The sequence below is a fragment of the Aspergillus piperis genome, assembly GCF_003184755.1.
Source record: "Aspergillus piperis CBS 112811 unplaced genomic scaffold BO85scaffold_22, whole genome shotgun sequence".
Lineage (NCBI taxonomy): Eukaryota > Fungi > Ascomycota > Eurotiomycetes > Eurotiales > Aspergillaceae > Aspergillus > Aspergillus piperis.
In genome coordinates this window covers 1-23,741 of record NW_020291612.1, presented here as the reverse complement: position 1 = coordinate 23,741, position 23,741 = coordinate 1, and the positions used below count along the sequence as shown (strand labels likewise).

At 47.7% G+C, this 23,741-nt stretch overlaps 9 protein-coding genes and 2 non-coding genes across 11 annotated transcripts, besides 5 other annotated features; 5 read left to right on the top strand and 6 right to left on the bottom strand.

Moving 5' to 3' along the window:
• Nucleotides 1-1,486: 1,486 nt before the first annotated feature.
• On the bottom strand, nucleotides 1,487-3,073 carry BO85DRAFT_381102 (carboxylesterase; the record flags this gene model as incomplete). Its single annotated transcript, XM_025656404.1, has 1 exon — nucleotides 1,487-3,073. One exon carries the CDS (start codon nucleotides 3,071-3,073, stop codon nucleotides 1,487-1,489), a length of 1,587 nt encoding a protein of 528 aa, XP_025511551.1.
• A 3,029-nt stretch (nucleotides 3,074-6,102) lies between these two features.
• On the top strand, nucleotides 6,103-7,572 carry BO85DRAFT_428761 (MBL fold metallo-hydrolase). Its single transcript, XM_025658217.1, has 3 exons — nucleotides 6,103-6,289; nucleotides 6,345-6,954; nucleotides 7,032-7,572. Exons 1-3 carry the CDS (start codon nucleotides 6,219-6,221, stop codon nucleotides 7,461-7,463), a joined length of 1,113 nt encoding a protein of 370 aa, XP_025511550.1. The 5' UTR covers nucleotides 6,103-6,218; the 3' UTR covers nucleotides 7,464-7,572.
• Nucleotides 7,573-7,963: 391 nt separating this feature from the next.
• Nucleotides 7,964-9,056, top strand: BO85DRAFT_503596 (short-chain dehydrogenases/reductase; the record flags this gene model as incomplete). Its single annotated transcript, XM_025664239.1, has 1 exon — nucleotides 7,964-9,056. The coding sequence occupies exon 1, from the start codon at nucleotides 8,268-8,270 to the stop codon at nucleotides 9,054-9,056; it is 789 nt and encodes a 262-aa protein (XP_025511549.1). The 5' UTR covers nucleotides 7,964-8,267.
• Nucleotides 9,057-9,823: 767 nt separating this feature from the next.
• Nucleotides 9,824-10,954, bottom strand: BO85DRAFT_452871 (uncharacterized protein). The gene is made up of 4 exons (XM_025660923.1): nucleotides 10,666-10,954; nucleotides 10,296-10,604; nucleotides 10,158-10,235; nucleotides 9,824-10,068 (listed from the first exon to the last, which is right to left on the bottom strand). Exons 1-4 carry the CDS (start codon nucleotides 10,899-10,901, stop codon nucleotides 9,930-9,932), a joined length of 762 nt encoding a protein of 253 aa, XP_025511548.1. The 5' UTR covers nucleotides 10,902-10,954; the 3' UTR covers nucleotides 9,824-9,929.
• Nucleotides 10,955-11,478: 524 nt separating this feature from the next.
• BO85DRAFT_523314 (uncharacterized protein) lies at nucleotides 11,479-12,680 on the bottom strand. The gene is made up of 4 exons (XM_025665331.1): nucleotides 12,324-12,680; nucleotides 11,959-12,267; nucleotides 11,818-11,895; nucleotides 11,479-11,725 (listed from the first exon to the last, which is right to left on the bottom strand). The coding sequence occupies exons 1-4, from the start codon at nucleotides 12,557-12,559 to the stop codon at nucleotides 11,587-11,589; spliced, it is 762 nt and encodes a 253-aa protein (XP_025511547.1). The 5' UTR covers nucleotides 12,560-12,680; the 3' UTR covers nucleotides 11,479-11,586.
• Nucleotides 12,681-13,388: 708 nt separating this feature from the next.
• Nucleotides 13,389-13,460, top strand: BO85DRAFT_t246. Its single transcript has one exon. It is a non-coding gene; the product is annotated as a tRNA-Met (tRNA).
• Nucleotides 13,461-14,082: 622 nt separating this feature from the next.
• BO85DRAFT_523313 (uncharacterized protein) lies at nucleotides 14,083-14,951 on the bottom strand. The gene is made up of 3 exons (XM_025665330.1): nucleotides 14,752-14,951; nucleotides 14,540-14,700; nucleotides 14,083-14,480 (listed from the first exon to the last, which is right to left on the bottom strand). The coding sequence occupies exons 1-3, from the start codon at nucleotides 14,786-14,788 to the stop codon at nucleotides 14,349-14,351; spliced, it is 330 nt and encodes a 109-aa protein (XP_025511546.1). The 5' UTR covers nucleotides 14,789-14,951; the 3' UTR covers nucleotides 14,083-14,348.
• Nucleotides 14,952-15,735: 784 nt separating this feature from the next.
• Nucleotides 15,736-15,816, top strand: BO85DRAFT_t247. Its single transcript has one exon. It is a non-coding gene; the product is annotated as a tRNA-Arg (tRNA).
• A 1,192-nt stretch (nucleotides 15,817-17,008) lies between these two features.
• Nucleotides 17,009-19,151, bottom strand: BO85DRAFT_462683 (glycyl-tRNA synthetase; the record flags this gene model as incomplete). The annotated part of the gene is made up of 4 exons (XM_025661865.1): nucleotides 17,009-17,395; nucleotides 17,474-18,559; nucleotides 18,620-18,826; nucleotides 18,870-19,151. The coding sequence occupies 4 exons, from the start codon at nucleotides 19,149-19,151 to the stop codon at nucleotides 17,009-17,011; spliced, it is 1,962 nt and encodes a 653-aa protein (XP_025511545.1).
• Nucleotides 19,152-19,799: 648 nt separating this feature from the next.
• On the top strand, nucleotides 19,800-20,386 carry BO85DRAFT_503583 (monocarboxylate permease; the record flags this gene model as incomplete). The annotated part of the gene is made up of 2 exons (XM_025664238.1): nucleotides 19,800-19,811; nucleotides 19,845-20,386. 2 exons carry the CDS (start codon nucleotides 19,800-19,802, stop codon nucleotides 20,349-20,351), a joined length of 519 nt encoding a protein of 172 aa, XP_025511544.1. The 3' UTR covers nucleotides 20,352-20,386.
• Nucleotides 20,387-20,511: 125 nt separating this feature from the next.
• Nucleotides 20,512-21,309, bottom strand: BO85DRAFT_480846 (putative hydrolase; the record flags this gene model as incomplete). The annotated part of the gene is made up of 1 exon (XM_025663027.1): nucleotides 20,512-21,309. The coding sequence occupies one exon, from the start codon at nucleotides 21,307-21,309 to the stop codon at nucleotides 20,512-20,514; it is 798 nt and encodes a 265-aa protein (XP_025511543.1).
• Nucleotides 21,310-22,032: 723 nt separating this feature from the next.
• Nucleotides 22,033-22,501: a sequence feature (Protein overlapping with rRNA (BO85DRAFT_503581, RAH53620.1) was converted to a misc_feature.).
• A 180-nt stretch (nucleotides 22,502-22,681) lies between these two features.
• Nucleotides 22,682-22,844: a sequence feature (Protein overlapping with rRNA (BO85DRAFT_503581, RAH53620.1) was converted to a misc_feature.).
• A 55-nt stretch (nucleotides 22,845-22,899) lies between these two features.
• Nucleotides 22,900-23,048: a sequence feature (Protein overlapping with rRNA (BO85DRAFT_503581, RAH53620.1) was converted to a misc_feature.).
• Nucleotides 23,049-23,188: 140 nt separating this feature from the next.
• Nucleotides 23,189-23,334: a sequence feature (Protein overlapping with rRNA (BO85DRAFT_503581, RAH53620.1) was converted to a misc_feature.).
• Nucleotides 23,335-23,489: 155 nt separating this feature from the next.
• Nucleotides 23,490-23,546: a sequence feature (Protein overlapping with rRNA (BO85DRAFT_503581, RAH53620.1) was converted to a misc_feature.).
• Nucleotides 23,547-23,741: the final 195 nt, after the last annotated feature.

The window sequence follows — 23,741 nt, the reverse complement described above, 5'->3', positions numbered from 1 at the left end:
TGGGGACGACGAGAAGAATTTGGGGAGTAGAATTGAGCACAGATTATACGCTTTTAGACGAGGCAGCCTGTGGGATGAGGAGTCAAAATGTCAACGGCACAACTCTAGCATTAGCTGACGTGCAGGCGCTGTTTGCCGAAAGGATGCAGGCGCCGTGGGGGCTAAACCGTCGCATCACGTGGGCGCTATCTTCGTTAATCAGCTTACGCTTCACTACTCAAGTACTTCTTAACCAACTTTGCTGGCAAATATTTAGAGTAGTACATATAATATCTGGCTTGTCTCTATTTAGTCAAGTATATTGATAACGAACCTTCATCCATCTTATGATATAATTCACTACTTACAAGGTCCCCACACTGTCCTAAAATGAAAGGAATTCTCTAACACAGGGTCTCTACCGTAATGTATTCCGCGCAGATCCTATGATCACATAATAGTTTAATTCTGAGTTGAGATGATTAATTGGGCCACCCGCGAGGAGGTAGGAACAGCCCTATAGCTCTATTGAGTCATGTCCGAGCCATGCCGCGCGGCAAGTGGGTTCAGCATCTGCGGTGGGATCTCGGCTCCGAACCGAAACTGCAATCCCACCCGAGCTGCTCGGCGTTAAGATGGCTACGAGAACCCTGGTAGTATCCACCTCATAGAAAGTGGGCCGATTGTCAGTGGAAGGCGCTGCTGCCACACAAGCCAGGCTTCCTCCACACCGGCCTTCGCTTATGCTATATTCTCTGTCCATTTAAGAAAGATAATATTTACGTAAGATAAGACTTCGATTTATAGAAGAGGCAGAATTTTATCATTAATTCTCTTCAGAGGTTAATTCTTAAGATATTAGTTTAGTATCACAAAAAAAGAATTATCTAATCAAGAGGACGGTGAGGAATATGGTAAAACCTTTTTGAAAACAACAGCTCTTGTCTTCTTAAATAACTGGAGGATATGGCACGAGTGAATACTGGCATAAAGAAAGCCTGGCTGGTATAGCAGTAGTATCTGTCTTGTTAATATGTTCTTGAAGGATGAAGTGTACATAGAAGCTTTGGTAGGAAGCCTCATAGAAGACGCGGCTTACAGTGGGTTACAGGAATACTAACACTGCCATGTTTGCCAAAAAGGCAAAAGAAAAAAAGAAAGATAAAATAAAATAATATAAAAGGATACATTTTGCGTTACTTGAAGGTGGTGGGGAAACCAATAAGTTATTCGGGGGGATGTCTACTATAACGGACTTGATTCGAGTGGGCTACAATCTGGCTTAAGAAGAATTTAGATCAGAAAGGAGGCACCCGTGCGTTTCATATTAGCATCGATGGCATTTATCTCCAATGATTACAAAGATTGGCTCAACTGACAGGATAAGTGATCGACAAGAAAGATACATAAACACAGGAGACAAAGAAATGGATACAAGAAATGATTCAAGGTGGCATGTTCTACACAAAGTGATTCTTGATGACCAACCCAAGCACTAAGAACGACCCTAGTAAGGAGTCTGGGCGGCAAAGTAATCCAAGATCAACTGGACACGCTCAGTTGCAGCAGTATCCATGGTCTCGTACACAGCACCGACCAAGAAAGTCTCGTTCTTAGACGGAGAGTTGGCATTCCACTTGGCAGGGAGGGTTCCATTGTTGTAGGAACCGCCGGTGTTGGGGTTACCAGTCTTCATAAAGTTGGCCCAGTAGCTGCTCATGACATTGGCCACGTAGTAGTCCTCCTCGGAGTAGTCCTCGCCCTGGGCCCACAGGTTGTTCAAGACGTAGATGATCTCAGAGGCATGGGCAGCGCTACCGTAGTTCCAGTAGTAGGTGTAGGTGTCGACCTGGTCGGCAGAGTTGGAGAAGCCGTTCATGTACTGCCAGCTACTGACACGGAACATGTCACGGACGATCTGGTCCTCCTGTTCGCCAGCCTGGGTGTCGTTATCGGCGGGGTAGAGAGCCCAGAAACGAGGTGCGAAGTCGCCATAGCTGGAGTTCAGACTAGACTTGTATGCCGCGACGGTGGTGCTGACAGTGGCGGAGGCTCCATCCTCGTTGGCGTTGTTTCCGGTAATATAGGGGACCTTGTTGCCGGCACCGTTCTCGAGGGTGTTGATGTATTTGGATGGGATGGCGTAGTAGTCGAGAACAGGCTTCACCTCCAGACTGTAGGTGCTGGTCGAGTCGAGCAGGGTAGTAGTGTCAATGGCGCGGGCTTCGGCAATGGAGCTGACGTTAAGGGAGGAAATAATCTCCTCACCCATGGTCTCGGCATCATCCAAGGTAGTGTAGGCGCATTCGTAGACACCAGTGTTGGGGTCATTGGGAGAGCGAACACCGGACTCAGAGATAGCGTTGACGATACCCAGATCAGCAGTCAACTCGCTGTTGACAATGTGGTAGGCGGCCGCAGCGCCGAAGGACTGGCCGATGACGGAAATATGATCAGGGTCACCACCAAACGCCGCAATGTTCTCGTGGACCCATTTGACCGCTGCATACTGGTCAAGGACACCCCAGTTCCCTGAAGCATTGCGGCCGTTGGTCTCGGTCAGCTCTGGGTGCGCCATGAAGCCAAACACACCGTTGCGGTAATTGTAGGAAACGAAGATGATCCCCTTGTCAGCCACACCCGCACCGTTGTAGGTGGTTTGCGGGGGCGCCGTTCCAGCGCCATAGCTCCAGATGGCCACAGGAAGCTTCTCGTCAGGCGAGGTAGCAGGGGTCCAAATGTTGAGGTTGAGGCAATCCTCACTCTGGGCGTAATCCGCCAGGATAGAGAGAGTGATAGGGCAGATGGCACCGAATTCAGTTGCATTGAGAGTGCCGTTCCAGGCCTCGACAGGCTGGGGATCACGCCAGCGGTTTGCGCCCGAGGTATCAGCACCGAAAGGAATACCTCCAAAGAAAGAGATGTTCTCCCAGTTGGAAATGTACTCGGACACGCTGGAATTGACAGCAGCCTTTCCCTGCACGTAGCCGTAACCGGGGATGTTGACGGGCTTTTTATACAAGGGCTCGGCCGCGACAGCAACGCCATTCGCCAATGCGGGCGCAAGCACCAAAGTTGCAAGCTTGGGAAGCATGTTGGAAATGAATGTGGGAAGTACAAAGGGAATGTTCTGATGATGGATGGATCTGGCTGAAGCAGCGGGATTCGCTTGCTATTTATTAATCCTCAAAGTCGAACCTAAAAGCATTTATTCTTCAAGGTCTGAGGAGGCGTCACCTGAATTAAGCCAGGTTCGGATTTAGCCAAGTTTCGGATTTATCAGGACTACGACATCAATTGCGTGAACTTTGCGCGCGATTTGTGGCTCGTTGTGTAATAAAACCAATTTAGATGCGTGGAAACTCCTTCCGCATTACCCTGGCTTGTATCCGTGGCCAGCAGCATCAGGGCTTCTGAGGAGACTCAGGTCTGAGCTTACGTACTCTTGCTCCACAAGCAGTCAACAGGTACCACGCCCAACATGAACTTAGTAGTGATTTAAATTTGGACCCTCATTCCTGTAGGGGCTAAGAGTCGGACATCGGAGGTTAATTTAAGGTCCGAGATACGGGTTCGCTAAACACTGAAACGTCTCGGCCCTGCTAGGACCGTCGCTGTCCGACATGACTAATATCGACTCCACACAACACATTCAGCCCTTCTTTAAGCAGATTCTGCTCTATACGGAACATCTATTCCCTTCGAAATTCCAGACATACTACGTGATAGTGTTTCATGTGTCATAGGACGCAATAGAGAGTTGCTTCTTATGAAGTATCTTTGAGTTCCCGAAACACCAGTTTGTTCCATTCCAAAGATCCACGGATTCGACTTCGGGTACAACTACTGTTTAGAGAAACCAGCCCGGAGTGACTTATTGATATATAGACTGCAGGTGGAGCTTCGCAGGATTGGTTCTGCAGGAGTTGGAACCCGCGTCAAACACTTTGAAGCGGGGTTTGAAGATCCTCACTGAACCAAGGTTAATTGAACACATGCGTGGCGGCCAGCGGCATATGCCTTGATACAGAGCGACGCTTGGGTACATACCGCTGTTGGGGGGGCTCAATGTAAGACGGCAAGTTAGATTTTTGTCACCGATGTCCTATTCTGTCAACAACAAGCAGATAGCATCTTTCACGGGAAAGCGGCCAGCAATCCCCATCTAGGGTACTGGATTTTCAATCTAAGGCGGAATAACTTTAAAGAGTACAACAAGCAGCCAGGCAAGTACAATGAGACATTCTCTTATAACATGTGAGGCCACCAGGGGGAGAGGTCGTGCTCGTGGATGGCCGGAAGATACCTTACCCCCATCAAGGCCATGCGCTTCCTTCGTCTCGGAGCACTAATTTATCTGGCATGCCTTTTGATATGACTAGGCCAGTTTCTGAGCCATACGCTCTCCCTTACTGGCTTACTGGTCTTAGCACATCTTGCAAGAAGTGCCTAGAGACAGCTCAGCGCTCTCTCGTATCATCGCTAGAGGTTCGCGGTTTGAAAGCTGTCATCATTATAGCCATTGAGACTCTATTGCAAGTATTTGCTTGTATTAGCAACAGTCAGGTACACTTTATATCAGTCAAGTAGTGGCGTCCCACGTCAGGCATTCTAAGCTTTTTGCTAGTCATGCAACCATGGCTTATAAACTATAGTGGATACTGCTAGGCTGTGGTTACGACAACATCATCCCGGCCTTCATCAAATAGAGTCTTATACTCCTCCTGATCATTGTTTCGCAGCTTACTGGCAATATCCCGGGTTGTCTGTGGGCTACGTAGAAATTTTGTATATCTAATGCGAGAGTTAGCAATCGTTTGCTTTTCTCCATTGGTAGTATGCCGAACGATCTGAATGCCATCCCCTGACGATAATCTTTCTTTCAGGTCATTCTCGCATTATGGTACCGTATATCCCGTTATTCGCATGTTCAGCTGCAGAACATCAGCGCAGAGTTTCTCTCGACAATATAGATAGTGATTCTCCAATCTCTAACTGTCTCCCAACTCCATCCTCCTTGAATTTTACTATGTCACCATCTGTCGCGAATGACCGGAGATGATGTCCCAATATAATCAGAAGCCCAAATCAAATAGTGATAGGGCTGATGGCTCATTCTTGGCACCTTGGCACTACATATGAACTTCATCAGGTCAGTCGCTACGTGGTGACACTAGATAAAAGCTGATAAAGTAGTTCCTCTCTCCCATGCAATGACCTCGCAACTTTCTTCTGATTAACGCTTGAGAATCACCCATTGTCAGAGTCCCTTTCTTTATTATCGGCCTCCTTACACCCCCTAGCGTGTCACCGCTCTTATATGTCATCTATTGGGAATGGTCTTCTTGTGGGTCATACATTGAATGTGATTGGGATGCCAATAGAACGATGCCTCAAGATGGGAGATCAGACGTCCCCGTGAGAATTAAACTTATTCTATTTGACATGTACATGCCTCTTAATCTGGTGCTATGAAAATTGGGGGAAGGAAACAAAATGTGTGGGTCGGAAAAACGCCGGTGGTATCATGTAATACAGAATTGTTCGATAACCGATAATTCAGTTAATCAAAACCCATTCAAATAAAAGAATTATCGCAATTGCGAATCGATCATATGTCGGTAGAACCTTCACGGGAAAACTTTGGCGCTCCTTTTCCCTCAGCTCTGCGAGTACATACAGAGCTCTCGGGGGCCACAGCCGAGGGAAAGCTTGAGGATCGGCCGAGAGCCGAACAATAATACAAGCAATTTCCCCAACACGTGGGGACCTGCTGTCTAAGCTTAAACCGTGAAAAATCCATTGTTTATTCACAGGCATTATGTAGCCTAAATCGACTATAAGCGTTTCGTATACGATCTGCATCTTCTCCAATTTGGGGACCAAACTTTTACAATTGTATCCTGCCGCATATGGGCCCTGAATGATACGACTTTGTAGCAGAATTACTATTTTGAAGCAGATTATTTTACCCTTATAGTCAAGTTCTTGCATTTCCCCACCGAGCATGAATTCCTTGCTCATAGTAAGTCTATTATAGCGGCACGGTTCAGGTGGAGAGCGGCAAGGATGACGTCGCACTTCTCGAACCCCGCCGTTGCATCAATTTCATTGCTGTTCTATCCACATCCTAGTATCCTTTGGTAGTCCTATGCATTCTAGGAATTGACGATTCATCTTTTTCACACATCGACAGCAATTTCCTATACAGGGTCGTTAGCCACATTGATTGGATCAATATGGCAGCTTCGCAATCAGGACTTGAGTTGCCATCCTCTGCAGAGACCGTCTCGGTTTCTCTCATTGACACGTGTGGTCTCTAAATACCCTTTATCATCCTTCTACATCACTAATCAGGTACATAGTGGTGCACGTCTTGATCTTCCCGCAGAGAAGTTCATGAACCCCAAGATTCCAGGCTATGACCGACTGGCGGTGCCATCATATTCTTTTCTGATCACTCACCCCTCCGGCCAGAGACTATTGTTCGACCTCTCTCTCCGAGAAGACTTTGAGAACCTCGCTCCGCCTTTTGGAGACATTTGCACGAACCCAGAAAGTGGATGGAAAGTCTACTCTCCCCGCAGCGTCTCTGACCTTCTCGTTGAAAATGGCATCCTGTTGGAGGAAATAAATGCTATAATTTGGTCTCATCACCATTTTGACCATACTGGTAACCCTTCATTATTCCCCGGCACTACAGACTTGGTCGTGGGGCCGACCTTCATCAGCAGATTTGCACCAGGGTACCCGGAAAAGCCAGATGCGCCAGTCAGATCATCCGACTGGAGAGGACGGTCACTGCGAGAGATGGACTTTGACCAACACCCGGGGAAGGTAACGATTGGGAGATTCAAAGCAATCGACTGGTTTGGCGATGGGAGCTTTCATCTGCTGCATACACCAGGACACAGTCCAGAACATATGTGCGGCCTCGCGAGAGTACAACCAGATTCGTTTATCCTGTTGGGAGCGGTAGGTCTTCCTTCTCTACTTTCTATCAATGCTCTTCTGTATAGTGAAACAGCTAAACTCACTGAACACATCGCCAGGACTGTGCACACCATCCCGGTGAATTTCGACCCACCAAGCAGAGTCCTATCCCGGAGATCATTCAACCCTCCCCCTTGCCGTCTCATCCGCAGTACGGGACAGTCTGTCCTGGTCATATATTTGCCCAGCTAGGGTACAAGCCAGGAAGCACCAATACGCCTTTCTTTATATCTACTCCAGACTATACTCATGACGTTGATGAGTGCTGTCGGTCAGTAAATGGAATAGCGGAATTCGACGCTAGTGATCAGGTTCTGGTCCTTATTGCACATGACCACACCATGTTATCCATCTTCACGGGCGAGGAGGATGGTGGCATTGGCTGGTTTTTCCCGAAAATGTCGTTAAATGATTGGAAGGACGCTGATTTAAAGAAAAAGGGAAAGTGGCTGTTTCTAAAAGATTTCGAGGTCCCTTCTACTGAGAGTTGATATTGATTCACGGCGATCTTTCAAATCGTTATGAAGTAAATTTTGGTCATACTTACTGCTGTTTTGTTAGTATCCAACGACACAGTGCTAATATTCCCAACAATAAATCACTCGTCAAATATAGAAAATCAGCGTAATCGTGCCCTCCTGCAGGGTGCAACGGCCGCTTTAGTGACACTCAATTTCTTCGAAAGTAGTGCATGCAGGCCTATGAACATTCGCCCCCGACAGCATTCAATATACCATGCACACTACGAGAGTCATGATCCCCATATCGATTAACTGAGTGGTACATACATCTACCATATAGACACAGCCTGCGCCATTTCCGCTGTTCTACCAGACCGAAGACTCACAGGTCTCCGCAATATTCCATGAGGATGCGCGACGCCAAGATGCCTCTGGTCTCGGAAACGTACAAACAACGCCTATGGTTGGAGTATTGGAGAAATTGGAGTTGGAACTTGGAAGACGCTGGAATGTCTGACAAATACAATCCCCAAACTGGAGTAACTTGGCGTCAAAGTTTTCCGAGACCTCGGACAGACACTCCAAATCTCCGAGGACGGTCCACCATGCTTACGAGAAAATTCGGCAAACCGCTTCCGAGTCCGAGGCAGGCACAAAATATTTGCCAAATCTGGAATTTGGAGCAATACTACTTACGTCACAGCCAGTGATATCATATCGGTAGAGTATACATTCACCGATCAATTCAACTTCATTCAAATCCCTGTCCTACCTACCATCCATACATACATAGCTTTTGACATTGCATTTCATCAATCAAGATAACTATTAGCCATGTCGAGCCTGAATTTCTCCTGCGCCCTCGTCACCGGCGGCGGAGGCGGTCTCGGCAAGGCAATCGCTTCCTATCTCCTCGAACAGGGCAAGAAAGTCATAATTGCTGGTCGAACCGAAAGCACACTACGCGAAACAGCGAAGGAGATCAGAGCGACCGATTACTTCGTCCTGGATACGGGAGTCACCTCTCAAATACCGACATTCATTGAATCCCTGATCAAAAAGCACCCCGATCTCGACTGTTTGATCAACAACGCCGGCGTTCAGCGGCCTCTGCAAGTGCTAAAAGATAATCCAACAGAATTCCTCACCAAGGCCGACCAGGAAATCGACATCAACATCCGAGGACCCATGCACTTGACTCTGGGGCTGTTGGAGGACTTCAAGAATAAAGAAAGCGCTATGATCATGAACGTCTCTTCCATTCTGGCATTTGTTCCATTCTCGGTGATTAATCCTGTGTATAATGGCACGAAAGCGTGGTTGCATTTCTGGTCGATGAATTTGCGGTCGCAGTTGGCGAGCGGCGGGTTTGATAAGATTAAGGTGGTTGAGGTTGCACCGCCGTCGGTGGGGACGGATTTGCATCGCGACCGGGAGGATCCCGATGATAATAAGAAGCATAAGAATCCTAATGCGCTCACGGTGGAGGAGTTTATGGATTTCTTCAAGGAGGGGTTGGAGCGTGGGGATGCGGTTATTGCTCCTGGTATGAGTCGCGAGTTTGTGGATAAGTGGGAACGGGAGTTTGGGTCCGCTTATGTTAAGCTTACGGGGGGTAAGTAGGTCGATGTGTAGCCAGTTTTGGTTGTTATATCCTTATGTTTGGTTGCTTGTAAATGGCCATTAACTGTACGATTGAGACGGCTTTGCAAGAGAGAACTTGAGCGTGCGCGCGAAGGTAGAGGAATTAAATTCTAACTTTTCGAGAATTTTCGGACGTAACCAAGCATTCCAGACATTTCATACGGAAGGGGAAATGATGAGAGGCCAATGGAGACTCCACTCGAGCTGACTTTCTTGACATCTATCTAGGAAAGAGGAATGAAAATGATTCGAATGCCGGGCCTTTGTCGTATGGTAGTGGTTGTTTATAACTGCCTGATTTGGGCAGTTTAGTGTGAAGAGGCATAACCATCTGCTGCTTCTTGAGGACAAGTTGGACGGTTTTTCATGAACCCAGCGTTGGGTATCGACTCTTTGGGCTCATTTACTTTAGACAAATTACAGGATGTGTGACATGCGAGTAGGCAATTCCGTACGCAGCTCCTTGGGTAGGCAATAATAGAGGTGCATTGTGCTGCTGGATACCCACAAGGTCAAACACTGGAAGTATCAATCTTACTCTAGACAACCTCTGAGACCATAACAGCTACGCTGGTATATAATTTGACCAAGTCTAACACGTCCTAGATTAATGATCAGGGCAAAACTAGAGAAACATACTTCATCCAAAATTGTTCTGAACACGATATAAGCAAGAACCATCTTACATTCATCAAAGTGGCCCTCGTACCGCATTTGAAACTACGACATGCAAAAGAGAGATTCGTCTATAGAATAACAGCGCTGCTAGGCTGCTGTGAGGTCTCTGCAATGAGAGCAAATGGCGCCACATACTTAGTACTGATCTGGCGCCGAGCTGTGATGATAATTGATCTAGAGAGTCCACGTCGACATGTCATCGTAGTCACCATCTTCCCCTACCCTCGCTAAGTTCCAACTGATATATTTTTTATCGCTCCAAATTTCGTCCCTTTTTCTTGACGGGTGATGCATCTCCCAGTCAATTATGTAACTTGCAGAATCACGGAGTCAGTCGAATTACATGTATATTGTTCGGCCGCTTCGAGAACCCTCCGAATACACAGTTGCAGAGAGACTTACCACTTTTGCCTTTCCGCGTCCCAGCGAAGATTCTGAGATCCACTGTCACGGTTCACTATTCCGCATGCAGTACATTCCCTGTGGAAAAGAAAGCTATAAGACTAGGCCTTACTTCGAGAATGCCAAGCAGTAACTCACAGAAATGATGCCTTAAATGCGGCCCTCAGCTCATCTCGTTCTTTCCGGTCCAGTATGTCAAAGTTTAGGGAGACATCAACACCCGGTACCATCTCCATCATAATAAAATGAATGAATCCACCCGGGACCCATTCATCCTGAGTTTGCTGCCTCTTCATCCAGTCGATCAGATGTGGGGTACTAGAGCAACCTGCTTTCGTTAAGAGGGTCAGTGCTTCGACTTCCCTCGTGCCCCTTGTGGGGGTCTCAGAGACAGCCTGCTGCGCCCGAATGAGTGGCTTTTTGGTGGCGCTTCCCCACCACGGTATCCTATATCGATTGACATCAATTTTATTCTTACCTAATAAACGAGACGAAAGCAAGTACATACTGCATATGAACCTTGAGTACTGCCGTCGTTGGAGCCGCCCCAGGCCCTCTGGAAGCAACAAAAACCGCACGAGCCTCGGAGATAGCTACATCGTCTTCATGATCTCTTTGGGAGTATATGTCCTCGCTCTCCTTGATCTTCTTTGTGAGTCTCCAGGTGGAGCCGGCCGGGAAAGAGAGTTCTGAGCCCAACCAATCATCGTCATCAAACCAAATGATGTTGGAGGGAATTATCATGATGGGTCAAATCTAAGATTTCGGGGGAGGTTATTCACTGCCCTTGCAGGTTGTCGAGGGGTGAAATTGAAGTGTGTAAGAGGGGAGAGCGGGGGGAGGCGCTTACATACACCACTGAACGAGCAAGTTTACGTGGTCAACATGTACAGGAAGCGGCTCTAGCAAACATAATCTTTTCAATGGCATAGCCACGTCATCATCTACGCAGTCAGCTACTCTTGGAAGAGCATCTCCCTTCCTCAATCCAGCCACTTCGGTACCATCTCCAATCGGTTGGTCAGTGTTCTTGTGAGCTTCTGGAAAGAAACCTCGCTGGTCGTGAGAAAGCGGTGCGCGTATATGCTAAAGAGCATCTCACTAAATTTCATCGGTTACATTAGGCATTTTCAGTTCAAACGATTACTCAGTGCTCTATTCTATTAGACAAACAGAGGCGTGGCAGAACTGTAAATGGTCTGATAGAATACGTCGGTATAGTACGGATAGCGTAGCCAATATTACCATAGGCGAGCTAAGGCATACCACATACTTTGATGCACAGAAAGACGACTACAAAATAACTTCGAAATAAGACAATAAGGAAGTGATTTAGCTAAGGGAATCTGAAAGGGCACAAAAAAGGGAAAGAGAAAGAAACAGCTGTAGACTGTGTGGTTAGACAATGAAATCATTCCTCAGGAGGATTTCATAATATCCATGTCGACATATCATCGAAGTCGGCGAAATTGGGTGCTTGTGCCAGATTCCACGCTAGATAGTTCCTATCCCGCCAGGTCACAAATTTGCTACTGGGCGTATCAAAATGCTCGAAATCGATCAGATAACTGAATAAAGCAAGACTTCAGTGCCTGTTCCACAAGTTCCAAGGAAGTGCGGCAACTCCAAAAATTATGTGAGCGGGAAGTCGGTTACTAACCATTTATGCTGTTCCCTATCCCAGAGTAGGTTCTGTAAGCCAATGTCGTCATGTTCCACGCCACACGACATGCATTCACTGCAAATTGACCAGAGTTAGATCATCTGCTTTCAAGGAATGATTAGTGGATTGGAAACCTACATCCAGGCCTTCTTGAATGCGCTGCGCAAATGATCACGCTCCCGGCGTTCCATACTGTTAAAGATCGAAGAAACGTTTACCCCTGGCAGTAGCTCCATTGCAATGAAATGGATATAACCACCAGGGACCCATCCACTACCATTCTGCCTTCGGTACGTCCAATTAATCAGATACGGTGCGCTAGAACACCTGGCTTTCGTCAGAATAGAAAGAGCCGCAACCTCGCTGCTACCTCTGTAAGGGATCCCAGGATCTGCCTGTTTAGCCCGAACAGATGGCTGCTTGGTGACTGTTTCCCAGCACGGAATCCTGCATTCATGATTTGGAATAAAGCCATTTGTATATTGCGTGTCGGACGGACATACTGCATGTGGATCTTGATAGCTGCAGTAGATGGGCCATTCCCGGCAACTTTGTAGGCTACAAATGTAGCTTGTGCCTGTGACGTAAACTTATAAAGCTCACTTGTTTCTTGAGTGTACAGGTCTTCGCTTTCTTTGATCTTTCTTTCTAACTGCCAAGTAGAACCGGCCGGAAAAGCAAGTTTCAGGCCGATGTAGCCGTCATTGTCAAACCAAGTGAGGTTTGAGGGAATCTTCATGACTGTCGAAAGTTTTGTGACAAACGAGGTGGATAGAGAAGCGTGAAGAAAACGAATCAAGCAGTTGTTTTGCGGTCGTGGAAATGGCAGGTGAAAAGGTTGGCGACTCACGAGGGAAAAGAAAGTAGGGGGCGGTGGTAAAGAGTAGATAGCGGCAAGGACGTAATGTTCAGCGGTTAATAACCCCGGTCAGCTGATTGCGAGCGCAGCGGGCGCCTATTAAGATTTATCAGTGCGGTATGTCTGCAGTTTTGGTCTCGTGTATGAACTCAAATCAGTAAGTTATTGACAGTCTTGTTTCGTTCATTGAAGCTTTGTCCCGTGTAATAGGTTTTTTACCTGATATTTTATGAAATCAACGCTTGTGGGATCGAACAGCCCTACTTAGAACTCCTACTTCAGCAATTCCACATGAATATAACTTGTGCTGTGCATAATTCCATATTCCTAGAACCTTTTACTACTCCCATCCGTGATACTATATACAGGGGAATTCTAAATATCGATCTTGAATTGAAGTAATGGCGTATATGACATGTGCGAATGCATCTTGATCTCCTGTGGAAGGCCAGTGGCACTCCTGTCAAGGCAAGAGAAACGCTCCAGTGGGGGATGCCAGGAGATGTGCCAATAACTCTACTCTTAAGACAATGGGTTATTATCATAAAGAGTCAAGCAGATATATATCCTCGATCACCTGATTTTCTCTCACCCATCCTTGACCAACTTCTAGCGAATTTACTTAAGCTGTTGGCAGATCTCCCAGTAGAGTGCTGAATTTTTGAGCCTGCTTCATAATATTAAAAAAGTGCACACTACTCATACACCCAGCATGTTAGCTCAGGGGAAGAGCGCCGGGCTCATAACCCGGAGGTCCCTGGATCGAAACCAGGACATGCTATCTGATTTCTTTTTCTCTTTTTCTTTCTCTAGCTCTTTACCTTTCGCCAAGATCTATTCATATTTTATTTGCAATTTTTAGGAAACTTTTATTTTGTCTTCTTCTTTAGCTACAATATTTGGAGTCCATATTACCGCGCCGTTTTGTCGGTCGCAAGTATTTCCACCCACAGAGTACACCGTCTCTAGCTTGAATGGAACAACATAACACCTCATCAGCCGATCCTCGGCCTATGGCACTCTAGTGCACTGGAATAAGTTGGATTATTAGGGAATTCTGAAGGAACCATGGTGTCTCGAATCCCACGAGGAGTTCTCTTACAGGTCATTAAATGAGGGTATTCCAGTTAATCTTCTGTCTACCATCGAATTACTACTCTATTACACCTAGTTTGGTTGTATTAGCAGTATCAGCGTTACATGAGTTGTCTAGGCATGGATATATGGGTGGTTTGCAGGTAAATTATTTGGTCGACTGCGACAACGGGATAGATCCGGTTGGTTTAAAGAGTAGTATATCAGCGCCGTCCGCGTAGTATTTTGGACGACATGTTGTGATTATCCATTACTGCATGGAGATAACTACCCGATGTTCCATTCAATGAATGGTTGGGGGGCTGAGAAGAGAATTGACTTGTTCCATTAAGTAGACTGTACTTCAAGCTAGAGACGGCATATGACATTGCAGATTATTCCTAACACTATTATGACCTGCATCCTAGAGCCTCCACAATCCTCACAAGACAAAACCATTCTCTGCCATAGCCCAGTATTTATTGTCGAGCAGATTTTTGATATCTGAGTACGCACAAGCCCACAGGAGCATGATTGTCGCTGATCGATTCAGTAGATGAAGCCCGCCCCATCAACCCATCTGTCACGTCTCAGCTCAGACAGTGATACACTTGACGCGAATGTCCATGTTCAGTCCTTCAAACTTCGACTCTTCCGACATGGTATGAAGAATGGTGGAAAAGGTAGTGGATCTCTGTTCTGCGGTGGTCTCCTCAGTGGCACTCAACTATCACATCCATACTGTCAGCCTTGAATGTTCTCATGGGTAGTGGGTGTGTAACTAACGAGGAATTCCAGGGAATAGCGGCCTTCTCCGGAATTATCTTTGAGTTTGAGCTCAACGGCGAGGGCCTTGGGAAGCTTATGGTATCTTTCTTCCATCTTAGCGAGGACACTCATGTAGAATTCTTTCAGAGTGTCGATGGAGATGGGGACAGCGCCAAACTCTGTCTTGGTGTTAGTATGATCGCGCCTTTGGAGGAGGTTATGGTACATACGGCCAGTCTCTTCGTGGTGTTCTTCGCTACTAGTCATTATTGCTTAGGAAAAAGTATTATTGGTGATAGGATTGTTGTGGGTTTGATGTATGAGGGGAAAAGTGTAAAGAGGTGATGGAGTTGTGATGGATGGTGTTGACGAGGAGTTCTGGGATGAGGGGGGTAAACAAGGATTACTAGTTGGGCTAGTGGCCAAGAGGTGAAAGTGAATGCAGCAAAGTTCTAGACTCCAGACTTCTGGCCTTTTGAACTTTTCCTGTCGGCTCACTCCGTTTGTGTTACTGATAATTGATACGATGCGACGTGTTGCCTTCTTAGTCATTACTGGTTACAAACGGCCTCTGACCAGGCAGAAGTCAGCTACTTAAGCGTTTCTAGCCATACCTATGCTTTTTCCAGGAGGGATATGATTCACTGACTTACATTTATGTACAGTAGGCTTGAAGCCGAGATAGTCCCTATGCTAAGCTTTGTGGATTCCAGCAGCCAACTGTGGTAGGTTGCATGGCCGGGCGAGGTCTCCATTCTTACTTGTTACTGTTCAGCAAGAAAAAAAGAAGAAGAAGAAGCGAAACGAAAATAATAAAGGAAAATTCTTATACCAAGAGTGCCACCGGCTATATTTGGGGGAAACGGCAGGAGACTCGGAGTACTGTTATGATTGTGAGTCTGGTGTAGTGACATATACTAGTAGTACTTCGGCTGGCCATTATATATTTGGACAGACCCAGTACTAGCACCGTCATGACGATACTACTAACCTTAACCTTGACCCAACATAATCTTCATTACGACATGCCTAGTAGTCACAAAACCAAACACCGAGCTGTGAGGAACATACTCATATTATTCTGAATAGCAAGTATACCACTGCCACACATTGTTGTGTATAGTGAGGATTTCCGAACTCTTTATCATGTTCTGACTGGTGATAATATGTTCAGGTCTATAATGCAAAAGCTTTGCTCTATTAGCATCAAAAGCGGCCGGGTGGCGCAATGGTAGCGCGCTGCCTTCCGGTAGTGGATGTGGCAGTGGTTGCGTGTTCGAGTCACGTCTCGGTCGTTCTTTTTTTTCTTTTTCTTCCTATAACTTTTTCATAGCAACCCACAAACACTACTTCCACATTTCCCCAATGTTGCTTTTTCGACATAATCTATTTATCTAGCCACTATCCATTCACCCGAGGTAAGAGATTGTCGTGTGTATTAAATGAAGGCTTTATTTCTGTCAGCCAGGACGACGCGTATGCCTCGCCATGTGTTTATCAAAATCTTCCACTGGGGTTCTGCCTTGTTCCTGCCAATCCCTCGCGTTGGCCTTTATCTTGATGTACCCACGAAACACAGCATGGGAGACACCTGGTGCAAAGCAAGGAGCCAAGTTGATGCCTGTGGGTTGACGTGGGGCTGTCCCTTCAATCATATACTCTGAATAATCCGGCTAGACAAGTAGGGCCACCTGGCCTATCGTCGCGTGGGAAGGCAGAGCATGAGGAGCTCATCGCTCGTTTATACATTTATAAGGGAAGAACTTTGGGCCTTATAGTGCCTACAGAGACTAATGCCAATTGAGATGATGAAGCACTTGGGCTGAAGATTACCCGGGGTACCAGTGATGGTCATAAGTAAACTCTTCCGGATTCCGACAGCATTGGGCGTCTTGAAGATGACGAAATAGAAAGTTTGAGAAACAATGATATGGCATAATAAAGGCATTCAAAGGAAGGGTGGACGTTGCGTCCAGGAGATGGCTGGTGCTACCACTGGTTCTGCCGATTAGAACCTTCCGGGATCTGGAGACACTGGGCGCTTGGAAGACGATATCATTGGAGATCACGAGAATACCAAAGGACAGGATATAAGGCTCTAGAAGCTGTAAATAAGCATATACGACCATAGGGTGTGGAAAACAGGGCTTCCCGTCCGCTCAGCCGTACTTAAGCCACACGCCGGGAGGTTAGTAGTTGGGTGGGTGACCACCAGCGAATCCCTTCTGTTGTATGTTTTTGCTTCCTCTTCTTTTTGTCTTAACCACTCTTTTTAACTCGTCGCTGGTAGCAGAATGGAAACAGGAAAATCCATAAAGTAGTTGGTGGATGGGACGAAGCGATAGTATGGTTGTTGGCCGGGTCGTGTGGATCTATAGGTGAGCAACCAACCCAAAGATGAACGTCAGCGTCATGAATGACTTCCTGAATACTCACGAGAGAGACTTACAAGTATGCTATGCATATCAGAGTACATGAAGAGCAGATTCAGTCATCCCCACTCTGACCCAAAAACTCAGGAAGTCGCGCAAAGACATCCTCCCACTTCTCTTTACCGCTAATGAGACACTCGATAGCACCGAAAACTTCCTCTTGAGAGGCCCGAACTTGCTTTGTACTATCGCGTTCACGCAGCGTGATTGTTCCATTCTTCACGGAGTCGAAATCGATCGTGACACCGAGCGGAATGCCCAATTCGTCATTCCGAGCATACCTCTTTCCTATACTTGCGGAGGACTCATCAGCTCGACAGGATATTCCCAGTCCACGAAGATCCTCTGCGAATTTCTTTGTAAGGGGAACGAAGTCTTGATGAGTGGAGAGCGGGACGATGAGAACTTTTGTGGGTGCCACCGAGATGGGAAGGGATAGAACCTGATATAACACATTAGTTCATATAGATTAAACTGGACGGAGATAGTCCAGCAGAAGTTAGAAGCAGGAGTTACAGACACCACGCGCAGGATCGTTAGCCCGATGCCAGTAGACATGCTCCAGTAGACTGTAGAAAATTCGGCCGATACCGAAGGATGGCTCAATAACATTGGGAATGTATTCACGGATGTTCTCAATTCTCGTCCTTTTGACGATACTAATCAAGTTTTTGAAAATCTCAACCTGCTCTGCCATTTCGGGGACCGTGACAGAAACGATACCATTTTCTTCTAAGGTCGTAGCTAGAGATTCCCGCTCAGACTGGGAGAGCGAGCTGAGCGCCGCTTCAACAGCCTTAGCGTTCTTCTTGAAGAGTGGTCCCAGCTTGGGCTTGTTGATGTCAATTTGCCATTCTTCAACTTTTAGTGGCTCACGCCGGGATTCACGGACGACAAGTGGCTCTTCAGTTTTCTTAGAATGAACGGTCAGATCGTAGGCGCTGCGATCCGCACATCCGACACATTCAATCCAACCATAGGTGGTCTGGAGCTCGGCGTCCCAGCAGTCAGTAGCATAATGGGCCATCTCGTTTGCCATGTGTTGGCGGAATCGGACTTTATTCGCGTCGACGCCGATCTTGAGCAGGAAGAGATAGATGCGGCCTAGGAAGTATCCCAGTGTTTCATTGTCTACCATTCTACTGGTCACTGCCTCTCCGATCGTGGTTTTGTGGAGACTGGTCTTACCGCCCAGCTGGGTTGCGCGATCGAGGAAGCTGAGCTGTAGATCTTTGACCAAGTCAAATTTGGGATGCCTCTTGCCGCCTTCTGGATCGACAAAATGCTCTATCTCAGCCATCAAAAATTCTCTGACGCGGAGGAGGCCAGAACGAGGGGAAATTTCATTGCGGAACGATTTTCCGATGGAGGCAGACGCAAATGGCATCGAGTTCTGGTTGTAGTCCAGAAGTTTCTTGAAGTTTAGGAACTGGCCTTGGGCTGTCTCTGGTCGGAGGTATCCCGGGGAAGCACTGCTGGGACCCACTGTTGTCTTGAACATCAAGTTGAAGGGAACCGGTGGCGAAACCGGTGTGTCCCCATCCGGGTTTCGAATGTCATACTTCTCGATCAATTGGCCGAGCTCGGGTCCATCGTAATTATCAATCTAGGAAGTCCACGATAAGCATTGAATGTGAGTGGCAAGGGCTTCTCCATGCATATATACCTTGGCAAGCACTTCCTCGTATTCTGCCACAACAGAGTCCTCCTGTTTCATCGCCTTGATGTCGCTCACTTTGGGACCCTTCTTCTTCTTTTTGCCTGCGCTATCGGCCTTATCACCCTCACCAGCAATTCCTCTAGCTGCTTTATCTCCTTTTAGTCTTGCCCCAAGGACAGCCTCGATGAGGTGGTCGGCACGTAAGAAGTCCCCCTTTTTTCGTATCTTTGCACATCCAATCCTCGAACTTATCCACGTGGCCACTGGTTTTGAAGATTTCTTCTGGTGTTAGAATTGTACAATCAAGTTCTAGCATATCCTCCTGAAGAACGAAGTGTTTCCGCCATAAGTCCACAATGTTCGACTGGAGCGCACACCCGGGGGGTCCATAATCGTAAAGGCCTCTGCTGTCGCCTTTAAGGTTTCCGGAAGTTCGGTATATTTCAAACGATTCGGTATAGAAAAGTCGGCGCTTCAATAGCGACTCAAAGAGTGTACGGTCGAAAGGATCGCCGTTACGGGTAGTGAGCTCAGCCATGGTGAAGACTTGGGACGGGGTGTGGGTGGATGGAGGAAGTAACCCCTCCAAGTGAAACGATGACTCGACGCAATAAAATGCCCGCCATCAGACAGGGATTCAGGTGATGTGAGTTGTCATTGGGCCAAACGCCGAAAGCGAAGGCCTTCACGCATGGCGGTCCGAGCGTCATGCGGCTGCGATTGCGGCTGCGGCTGTTTAGTATGACTCAGTACCTGGCCATTAGGAATGATAACTGTATGAATTGAAATATATATACTCGTTGGCATAATGATTGTATAGCGATAATGGTAGGACCGCACCACCCGGAATTCAATAGCATACCAACCAAGCATCGGATAGACAGAATATATAGTTCTTGATCCAAAGAAAGCATTCATGTATCTAAGCTGCCCCGATGAGGGGTCTAATCTTATAAGTAAAATATAAATGGTAAAGATATCTTTCTAGTGGAATTTATCGTCTATCTTGAAGAGCCGCATTTTCCCACCAGTCCAACGGGATCCTCTGCGGCAACATTACGCCATACAAGACATCTAAATCAACTTTGATGGCACCAGAAAGACGGTGCCAGTTGGCAGAGATTCAGGTGATGCCATGTAATGGTCATACTGGACACTTTGCTTTCTTCTACCTACAGTTCCCATCATGAGAGGTGCCGTATATCGAGAGCTAAGTATACTTTAGATTTAGGACAATGCGACAGAGGTGTTGGGGATCTCCGAAGAATCCGGTGCGACATTGATAATCATCATTAACGCCCTCGGTATTCCTGTCCGAGCCCTCCTCGGATACTTGGCCGATCGCTACATTGGTCCGCTTAACTGCCTCATTCCTTGCGTGGCCCTTTGTGGCATTCTGATATTTTTCTGGGCCGCCGTGCATACCACAGTCGAGCTGTACGTCTTCGCGGTGTTCTATGGACTAGCATCGGCAGCAGCGATGGCCTTGTTTGTTGGGACAGTGCCCTCGTTGACGAAAGACCTTGATAAGATTGGCACGCGAGTTGGCATGGCCCTGACCATTATGAGCTTTGGCCCGTTGACTGGGCCCTCTGTGGCGGGGACATTGATAGCGCGCACCGGTGGGGAGTACCTGGCTGCGCAGATGTGGGCAGGAGCCGCGTTGATCGTGGCGGTCCTCGCTCTGGTCGCAGCACGACTGATCATTTCGGGACCACGTGTTCGGGCAAAGCTTTGAGGACGTGGATGGGAGTAATAGATCACTTAGCCAAAGAATAGGTTGCTGTGCTGGTTTGGTATCCAGACTGTCTACTGCGCGGAAGAGCGGCGATAAAACTAGAAGACAACTATGATTCTAACCAGCGCATAAAGGGTGTATTGTAGGCGAAGACTTGGACCTACGCGTCTGTCTCTATTCCAAAATACAGAGCAACGTCCAAAAGACCTGATCCCTCGATGCCGATCCAGTAATCAACAAATCCTTCTTCTTTAGCTTGGGCGACGCGTTCCGCATCCCAAGCTTCTTCCAAAGGTCGCTCGATATAAATTGTCTGGAACCCGCACCTTTTGGCGGCTTGCAGGTCGTGAAGATGGGCAGCGACAAGGCAACACTGCGAGGTCTCTAACCCGAACCTGCGCGCAGCGGCATGATAGACTTCTGGCGCTGGCTTGTAAGCATTGAAGTGCTCTGCACTGCTTATATGCTTGAAAGGCAAAGAACCGTGCTCCACTAGATCTTCGAGAAGTTTGACATTACCGTTGGACAACGTGGAAGTCGGAAACTTGGTGTTGAGCAGCGCAAGGCCTTGAACACTGTCCGCGTACGGATCGAGGCGATGCCAACAGAGAGTCAAGTGCTGGAGATCGTCGTCATTGAAAAGATCCCGCAGACGCCTGTCGGTGAAGATATTGCTTAGAGAGACGCGGTTGTGTTCGTCTACAGATACAAAGGGCTTGGATGGATCAAAGCTGCGTCCGAAGTTCATATACGAGCGGTGCCACTCGTCTGTGATTTCATTCCATGTTGAGGGCGCTAGGTCGGAGACACGGCCTCGCACATCCACAGCAATCTCAGCCTGGTCTTGCAGGGCCCTTTCTGCTGCAGCCTTCAGCTGGTTCGCAATGCAGAATCTCCATTCAACGACTGTGCCCAAGACGTCGAAAAATAGCATCGAGGGAGTGCCAGGTCGAGACATCTTGATCAGGGTTTCTTCGGGATGGCACAGGATGAGAATTACCGTCGGATGTATCTCAGAATGTGCTGAGTATCTTCTCCCGTCGTTGGGGGGAACACCATCGCAGGGTGATTTTGGAGAAAGACAGACGCTCGTCGTCCAGGTTAGGAGAAAAATTACCCCTTCACTTGATCTCGGCACCCATTGGACTTGCATGTGGCTGGGAGGGGTCAATTGGCGTCATTCGCACATGCGGATTGACCTTTTTCTGCTGCGGGATCCCCCGATGTTACCAGCGGGTTACCGGAACAGGATCACCGCGAGCCCGTTCTCACCCGATCTCTCTGGAGAATGGATGCGCCATTTCTCAGTCTATTCAGGGCTCCATGCGATAAACTATGCCTACGACATCTGTATTGTAAGTCATCGCTGGTACCTTTCCACGTCTGGGAATGGCTGTTGGTTTGCTCCTTCTGTTGGGTCTACATAGCGCAAGACACCCCTAATTGATGCATGAAATAGTTGCACACCCGTAGCTCTATGCTTATCCACAATTCGTCGATTCGTCAGCCCAGATTCTGACGCCGCGGCGGGAGGCCAAACAAGCTCACCACCACAAGGCTTGGCTGTTCCCTCCGTCAGACGAATGAGAGAAACACTAGAGGGCTACATCGGTCGTGGAAGACTGCGTAGGGTAGCATGAGTTCGTGCGTCACCTCCCTTTATCTTCGCTATCTAACCGTGTCATGAATCACCGCTGAGCGAAACCTGCGCCAACTTGACGTATTTATCTGCCTCACTGAGGGCCCCTACTTGTCTTTTATTTGGCCGATTGCGATATCGAGACTTGATTATATTGATTTGCCTCTGGAAATCCATTATCTGCAACGCCGCAAGGCTGCCGAGCAGGTGTAGCTTCTCACGTCGGTTGACGCGATACGTGGCAACCGAAACATTGTCCGGAATCGGACAGGGGACAGGCTCACTTCCCTGCTGCGAGGAGCCTGTATCGCTCAGACTATCCTGAAGCATCGCCTTGCAACAGTTGGCTATCCTGCCGCAGATGACCCCGATTGGTCTAGCCGCCATGGCAAGCAGCATGTTCTGCTCTACTCGAGTCGCACATCTGTCGCATGAGATGAAAACAGCCAGAGTCTCAATCGAGTTGCGCAGGTCAGCGAGGAGCAGGTCAAGGCGGTCCTCGCGCGAAGAGCTTTTGGACGACAGCCGTTCGAGAAAGGAGACGGACTATAACAGACAACAGTTGTCGGACTCTGTACGTGTCTCGTCCAAGGGTTCAACAGGCAGCGTTTCGGATATCGAGCCCATCGTCGCATGTACATCGGTAGTCGTCGTCCAAACAATATCGTCTTGACTCAAGTGAACACCTTACCAACATTCGGCATCACCTGTGCTGCTGCTATCCGACGGCCCGAGTAGCGACGCAAACGATGAATCGGCCGTTGGAATTCCTGGGAGCCGGTCCTGCGCCGCCTCTGTAGCACTGCGCCTCCTTGCTGAAAAGGGAGGCCTCGTTACTGCCAGGTCAGCGGCAGCTATCGTCTATGTCAGCCAAGGACGCCTAGAGCACACAGAAACCAAAGGGCTCACGGGTTTGGATGCCGCCACTGCTTGATTTGGATCTACTAGGTGAGCTTTGCTGCATGTGAGTATCCATGATCCATGGCATAAACAGCGACTCGTCGATGCAGCCATCGTTGAACTTATTGCAGTCCAAATCATCCAATGATAGGACTTGGCTGGATTATCCCTGGTTGTCTGTTTCATCGAATATAGTCTGAATGGAGACGCTGTTGTTACGCCGAAGGGCCTGGTCCGATGTAGTGCATTACCGACTCCTGTAGTTAAGTACAGTACATCAAGCTGTTCGGTCACGTACTGCCCGCGAGCCTTTGTTGGTGTCCTGTCGCTTGTTTCGCCCGTGACTCTCCGGATAAATACACTCCAATCATATGGCCTCGCATCTCTGGCATTAGGAGGGTTTAACTTCGTGTATGGCAGCGGCGAGCAGACAGATCTGACATCCTGCATAAATAAAGGTCAACGACGCCCCGCCCAATCCACCTCCTTACAGATGATCAGAATTCATTTTATGTATCTGGAGTAAGATAAATAAGTCAAGAAAGGCAAAAACATACAACAGAAGGGATTCGCTGGTGGTCACCCACCCAACTACTAACCTCCCGGCGTGTGGCTTGAGTACGGCTGAGCGGACGGGAAGCCCTATTTTCCACACCCTATGGTCGTATGTACTTATCATTCAGTTGATGTGTCTAATATAACTTGCATGGTTTATTCAAAAAGGGTTTCTAGTTGTCGCCCACCCTCTATGCTCTTGAGGAAGGACAAAATCCTATCTCGAGTACATAAAAGTCATGCAATCCTACTATCATCAATATATTTGATGCACCCTCCTTTGCTTACTCATAGAG

What these genes read in the sequence shown, in the direction of transcription:
- BO85DRAFT_428761 (XM_025658217.1), top strand. Translation starts at nt 6,219, where the DNA reads ATGGCAGCTTCGCAATCAGGACTTGAGTTGCCATCCTCTGCAGAGACC. An exon ending in TCGGTTTCTCTCATTGACAC is followed by an intron (nt 6,290 to 6,344) that starts GTGTGGTCTCTA and finishes TCAGGTACATAG; the next exon opens with TGGTGCACGTCTTGATCTTC. An exon ending in CGTTTATCCTGTTGGGAGCG is followed by an intron (nt 6,955 to 7,031) that starts GTAGGTCTTCCT and finishes ACACATCGCCAG; the next exon opens with GACTGTGCACACCATCCCGG.
- BO85DRAFT_452871 (XM_025660923.1), bottom strand. Translation starts at nt 10,901, where the DNA reads ATGATAATTCCCTCCAACATCATTTGGTTTGATGACGATGATTGGTTG. An exon ending in GCATTTAAGGCATCATTTCT is followed by an intron (nt 10,236 to 10,295) that starts GTGAGTTACTGC and finishes TCTTTTCCACAG; the next exon opens with GGAATGTACTGCATGCGGAA. An exon ending in GACGCGGAAAGGCAAAAGTG is followed by an intron (nt 10,069 to 10,157) that starts GTAAGTCTCTCT and finishes TGATTCTGCAAG; the next exon opens with TTACATAATTGACTGGGAGA.
- BO85DRAFT_523314 (XM_025665331.1), bottom strand. Translation starts at nt 12,559, where the DNA reads ATGAAGATTCCCTCAAACCTCACTTGGTTTGACAATGACGGCTACATC. An exon ending in GCATTCAAGAAGGCCTGGAT is followed by an intron (nt 11,896 to 11,958) that starts GTAGGTTTCCAA and finishes GTCAATTTGCAG; the next exon opens with TGAATGCATGTCGTGTGGCG. An exon ending in GATAGGGAACAGCATAAATG is followed by an intron (nt 11,726 to 11,817) that starts GTTAGTAACCGA and finishes TGCTTTATTCAG; the next exon opens with TTATCTGATCGATTTCGAGC.
- BO85DRAFT_523313 (XM_025665330.1), bottom strand. Translation starts at nt 14,788, where the DNA reads ATGACTAGTAGCGAAGAACACCACGAAGAGACTGGCC. An exon ending in ACACCACGAAGAGACTGGCC is followed by an intron (nt 14,701 to 14,751) that starts GTATGTACCATA and finishes ACACCAAGACAG; the next exon opens with AGTTTGGCGCTGTCCCCATC. An exon ending in GCTATTCCCTGGAATTCCTC is followed by an intron (nt 14,481 to 14,539) that starts GTTAGTTACACA and finishes TGGATGTGATAG; the next exon opens with TTGAGTGCCACTGAGGAGAC.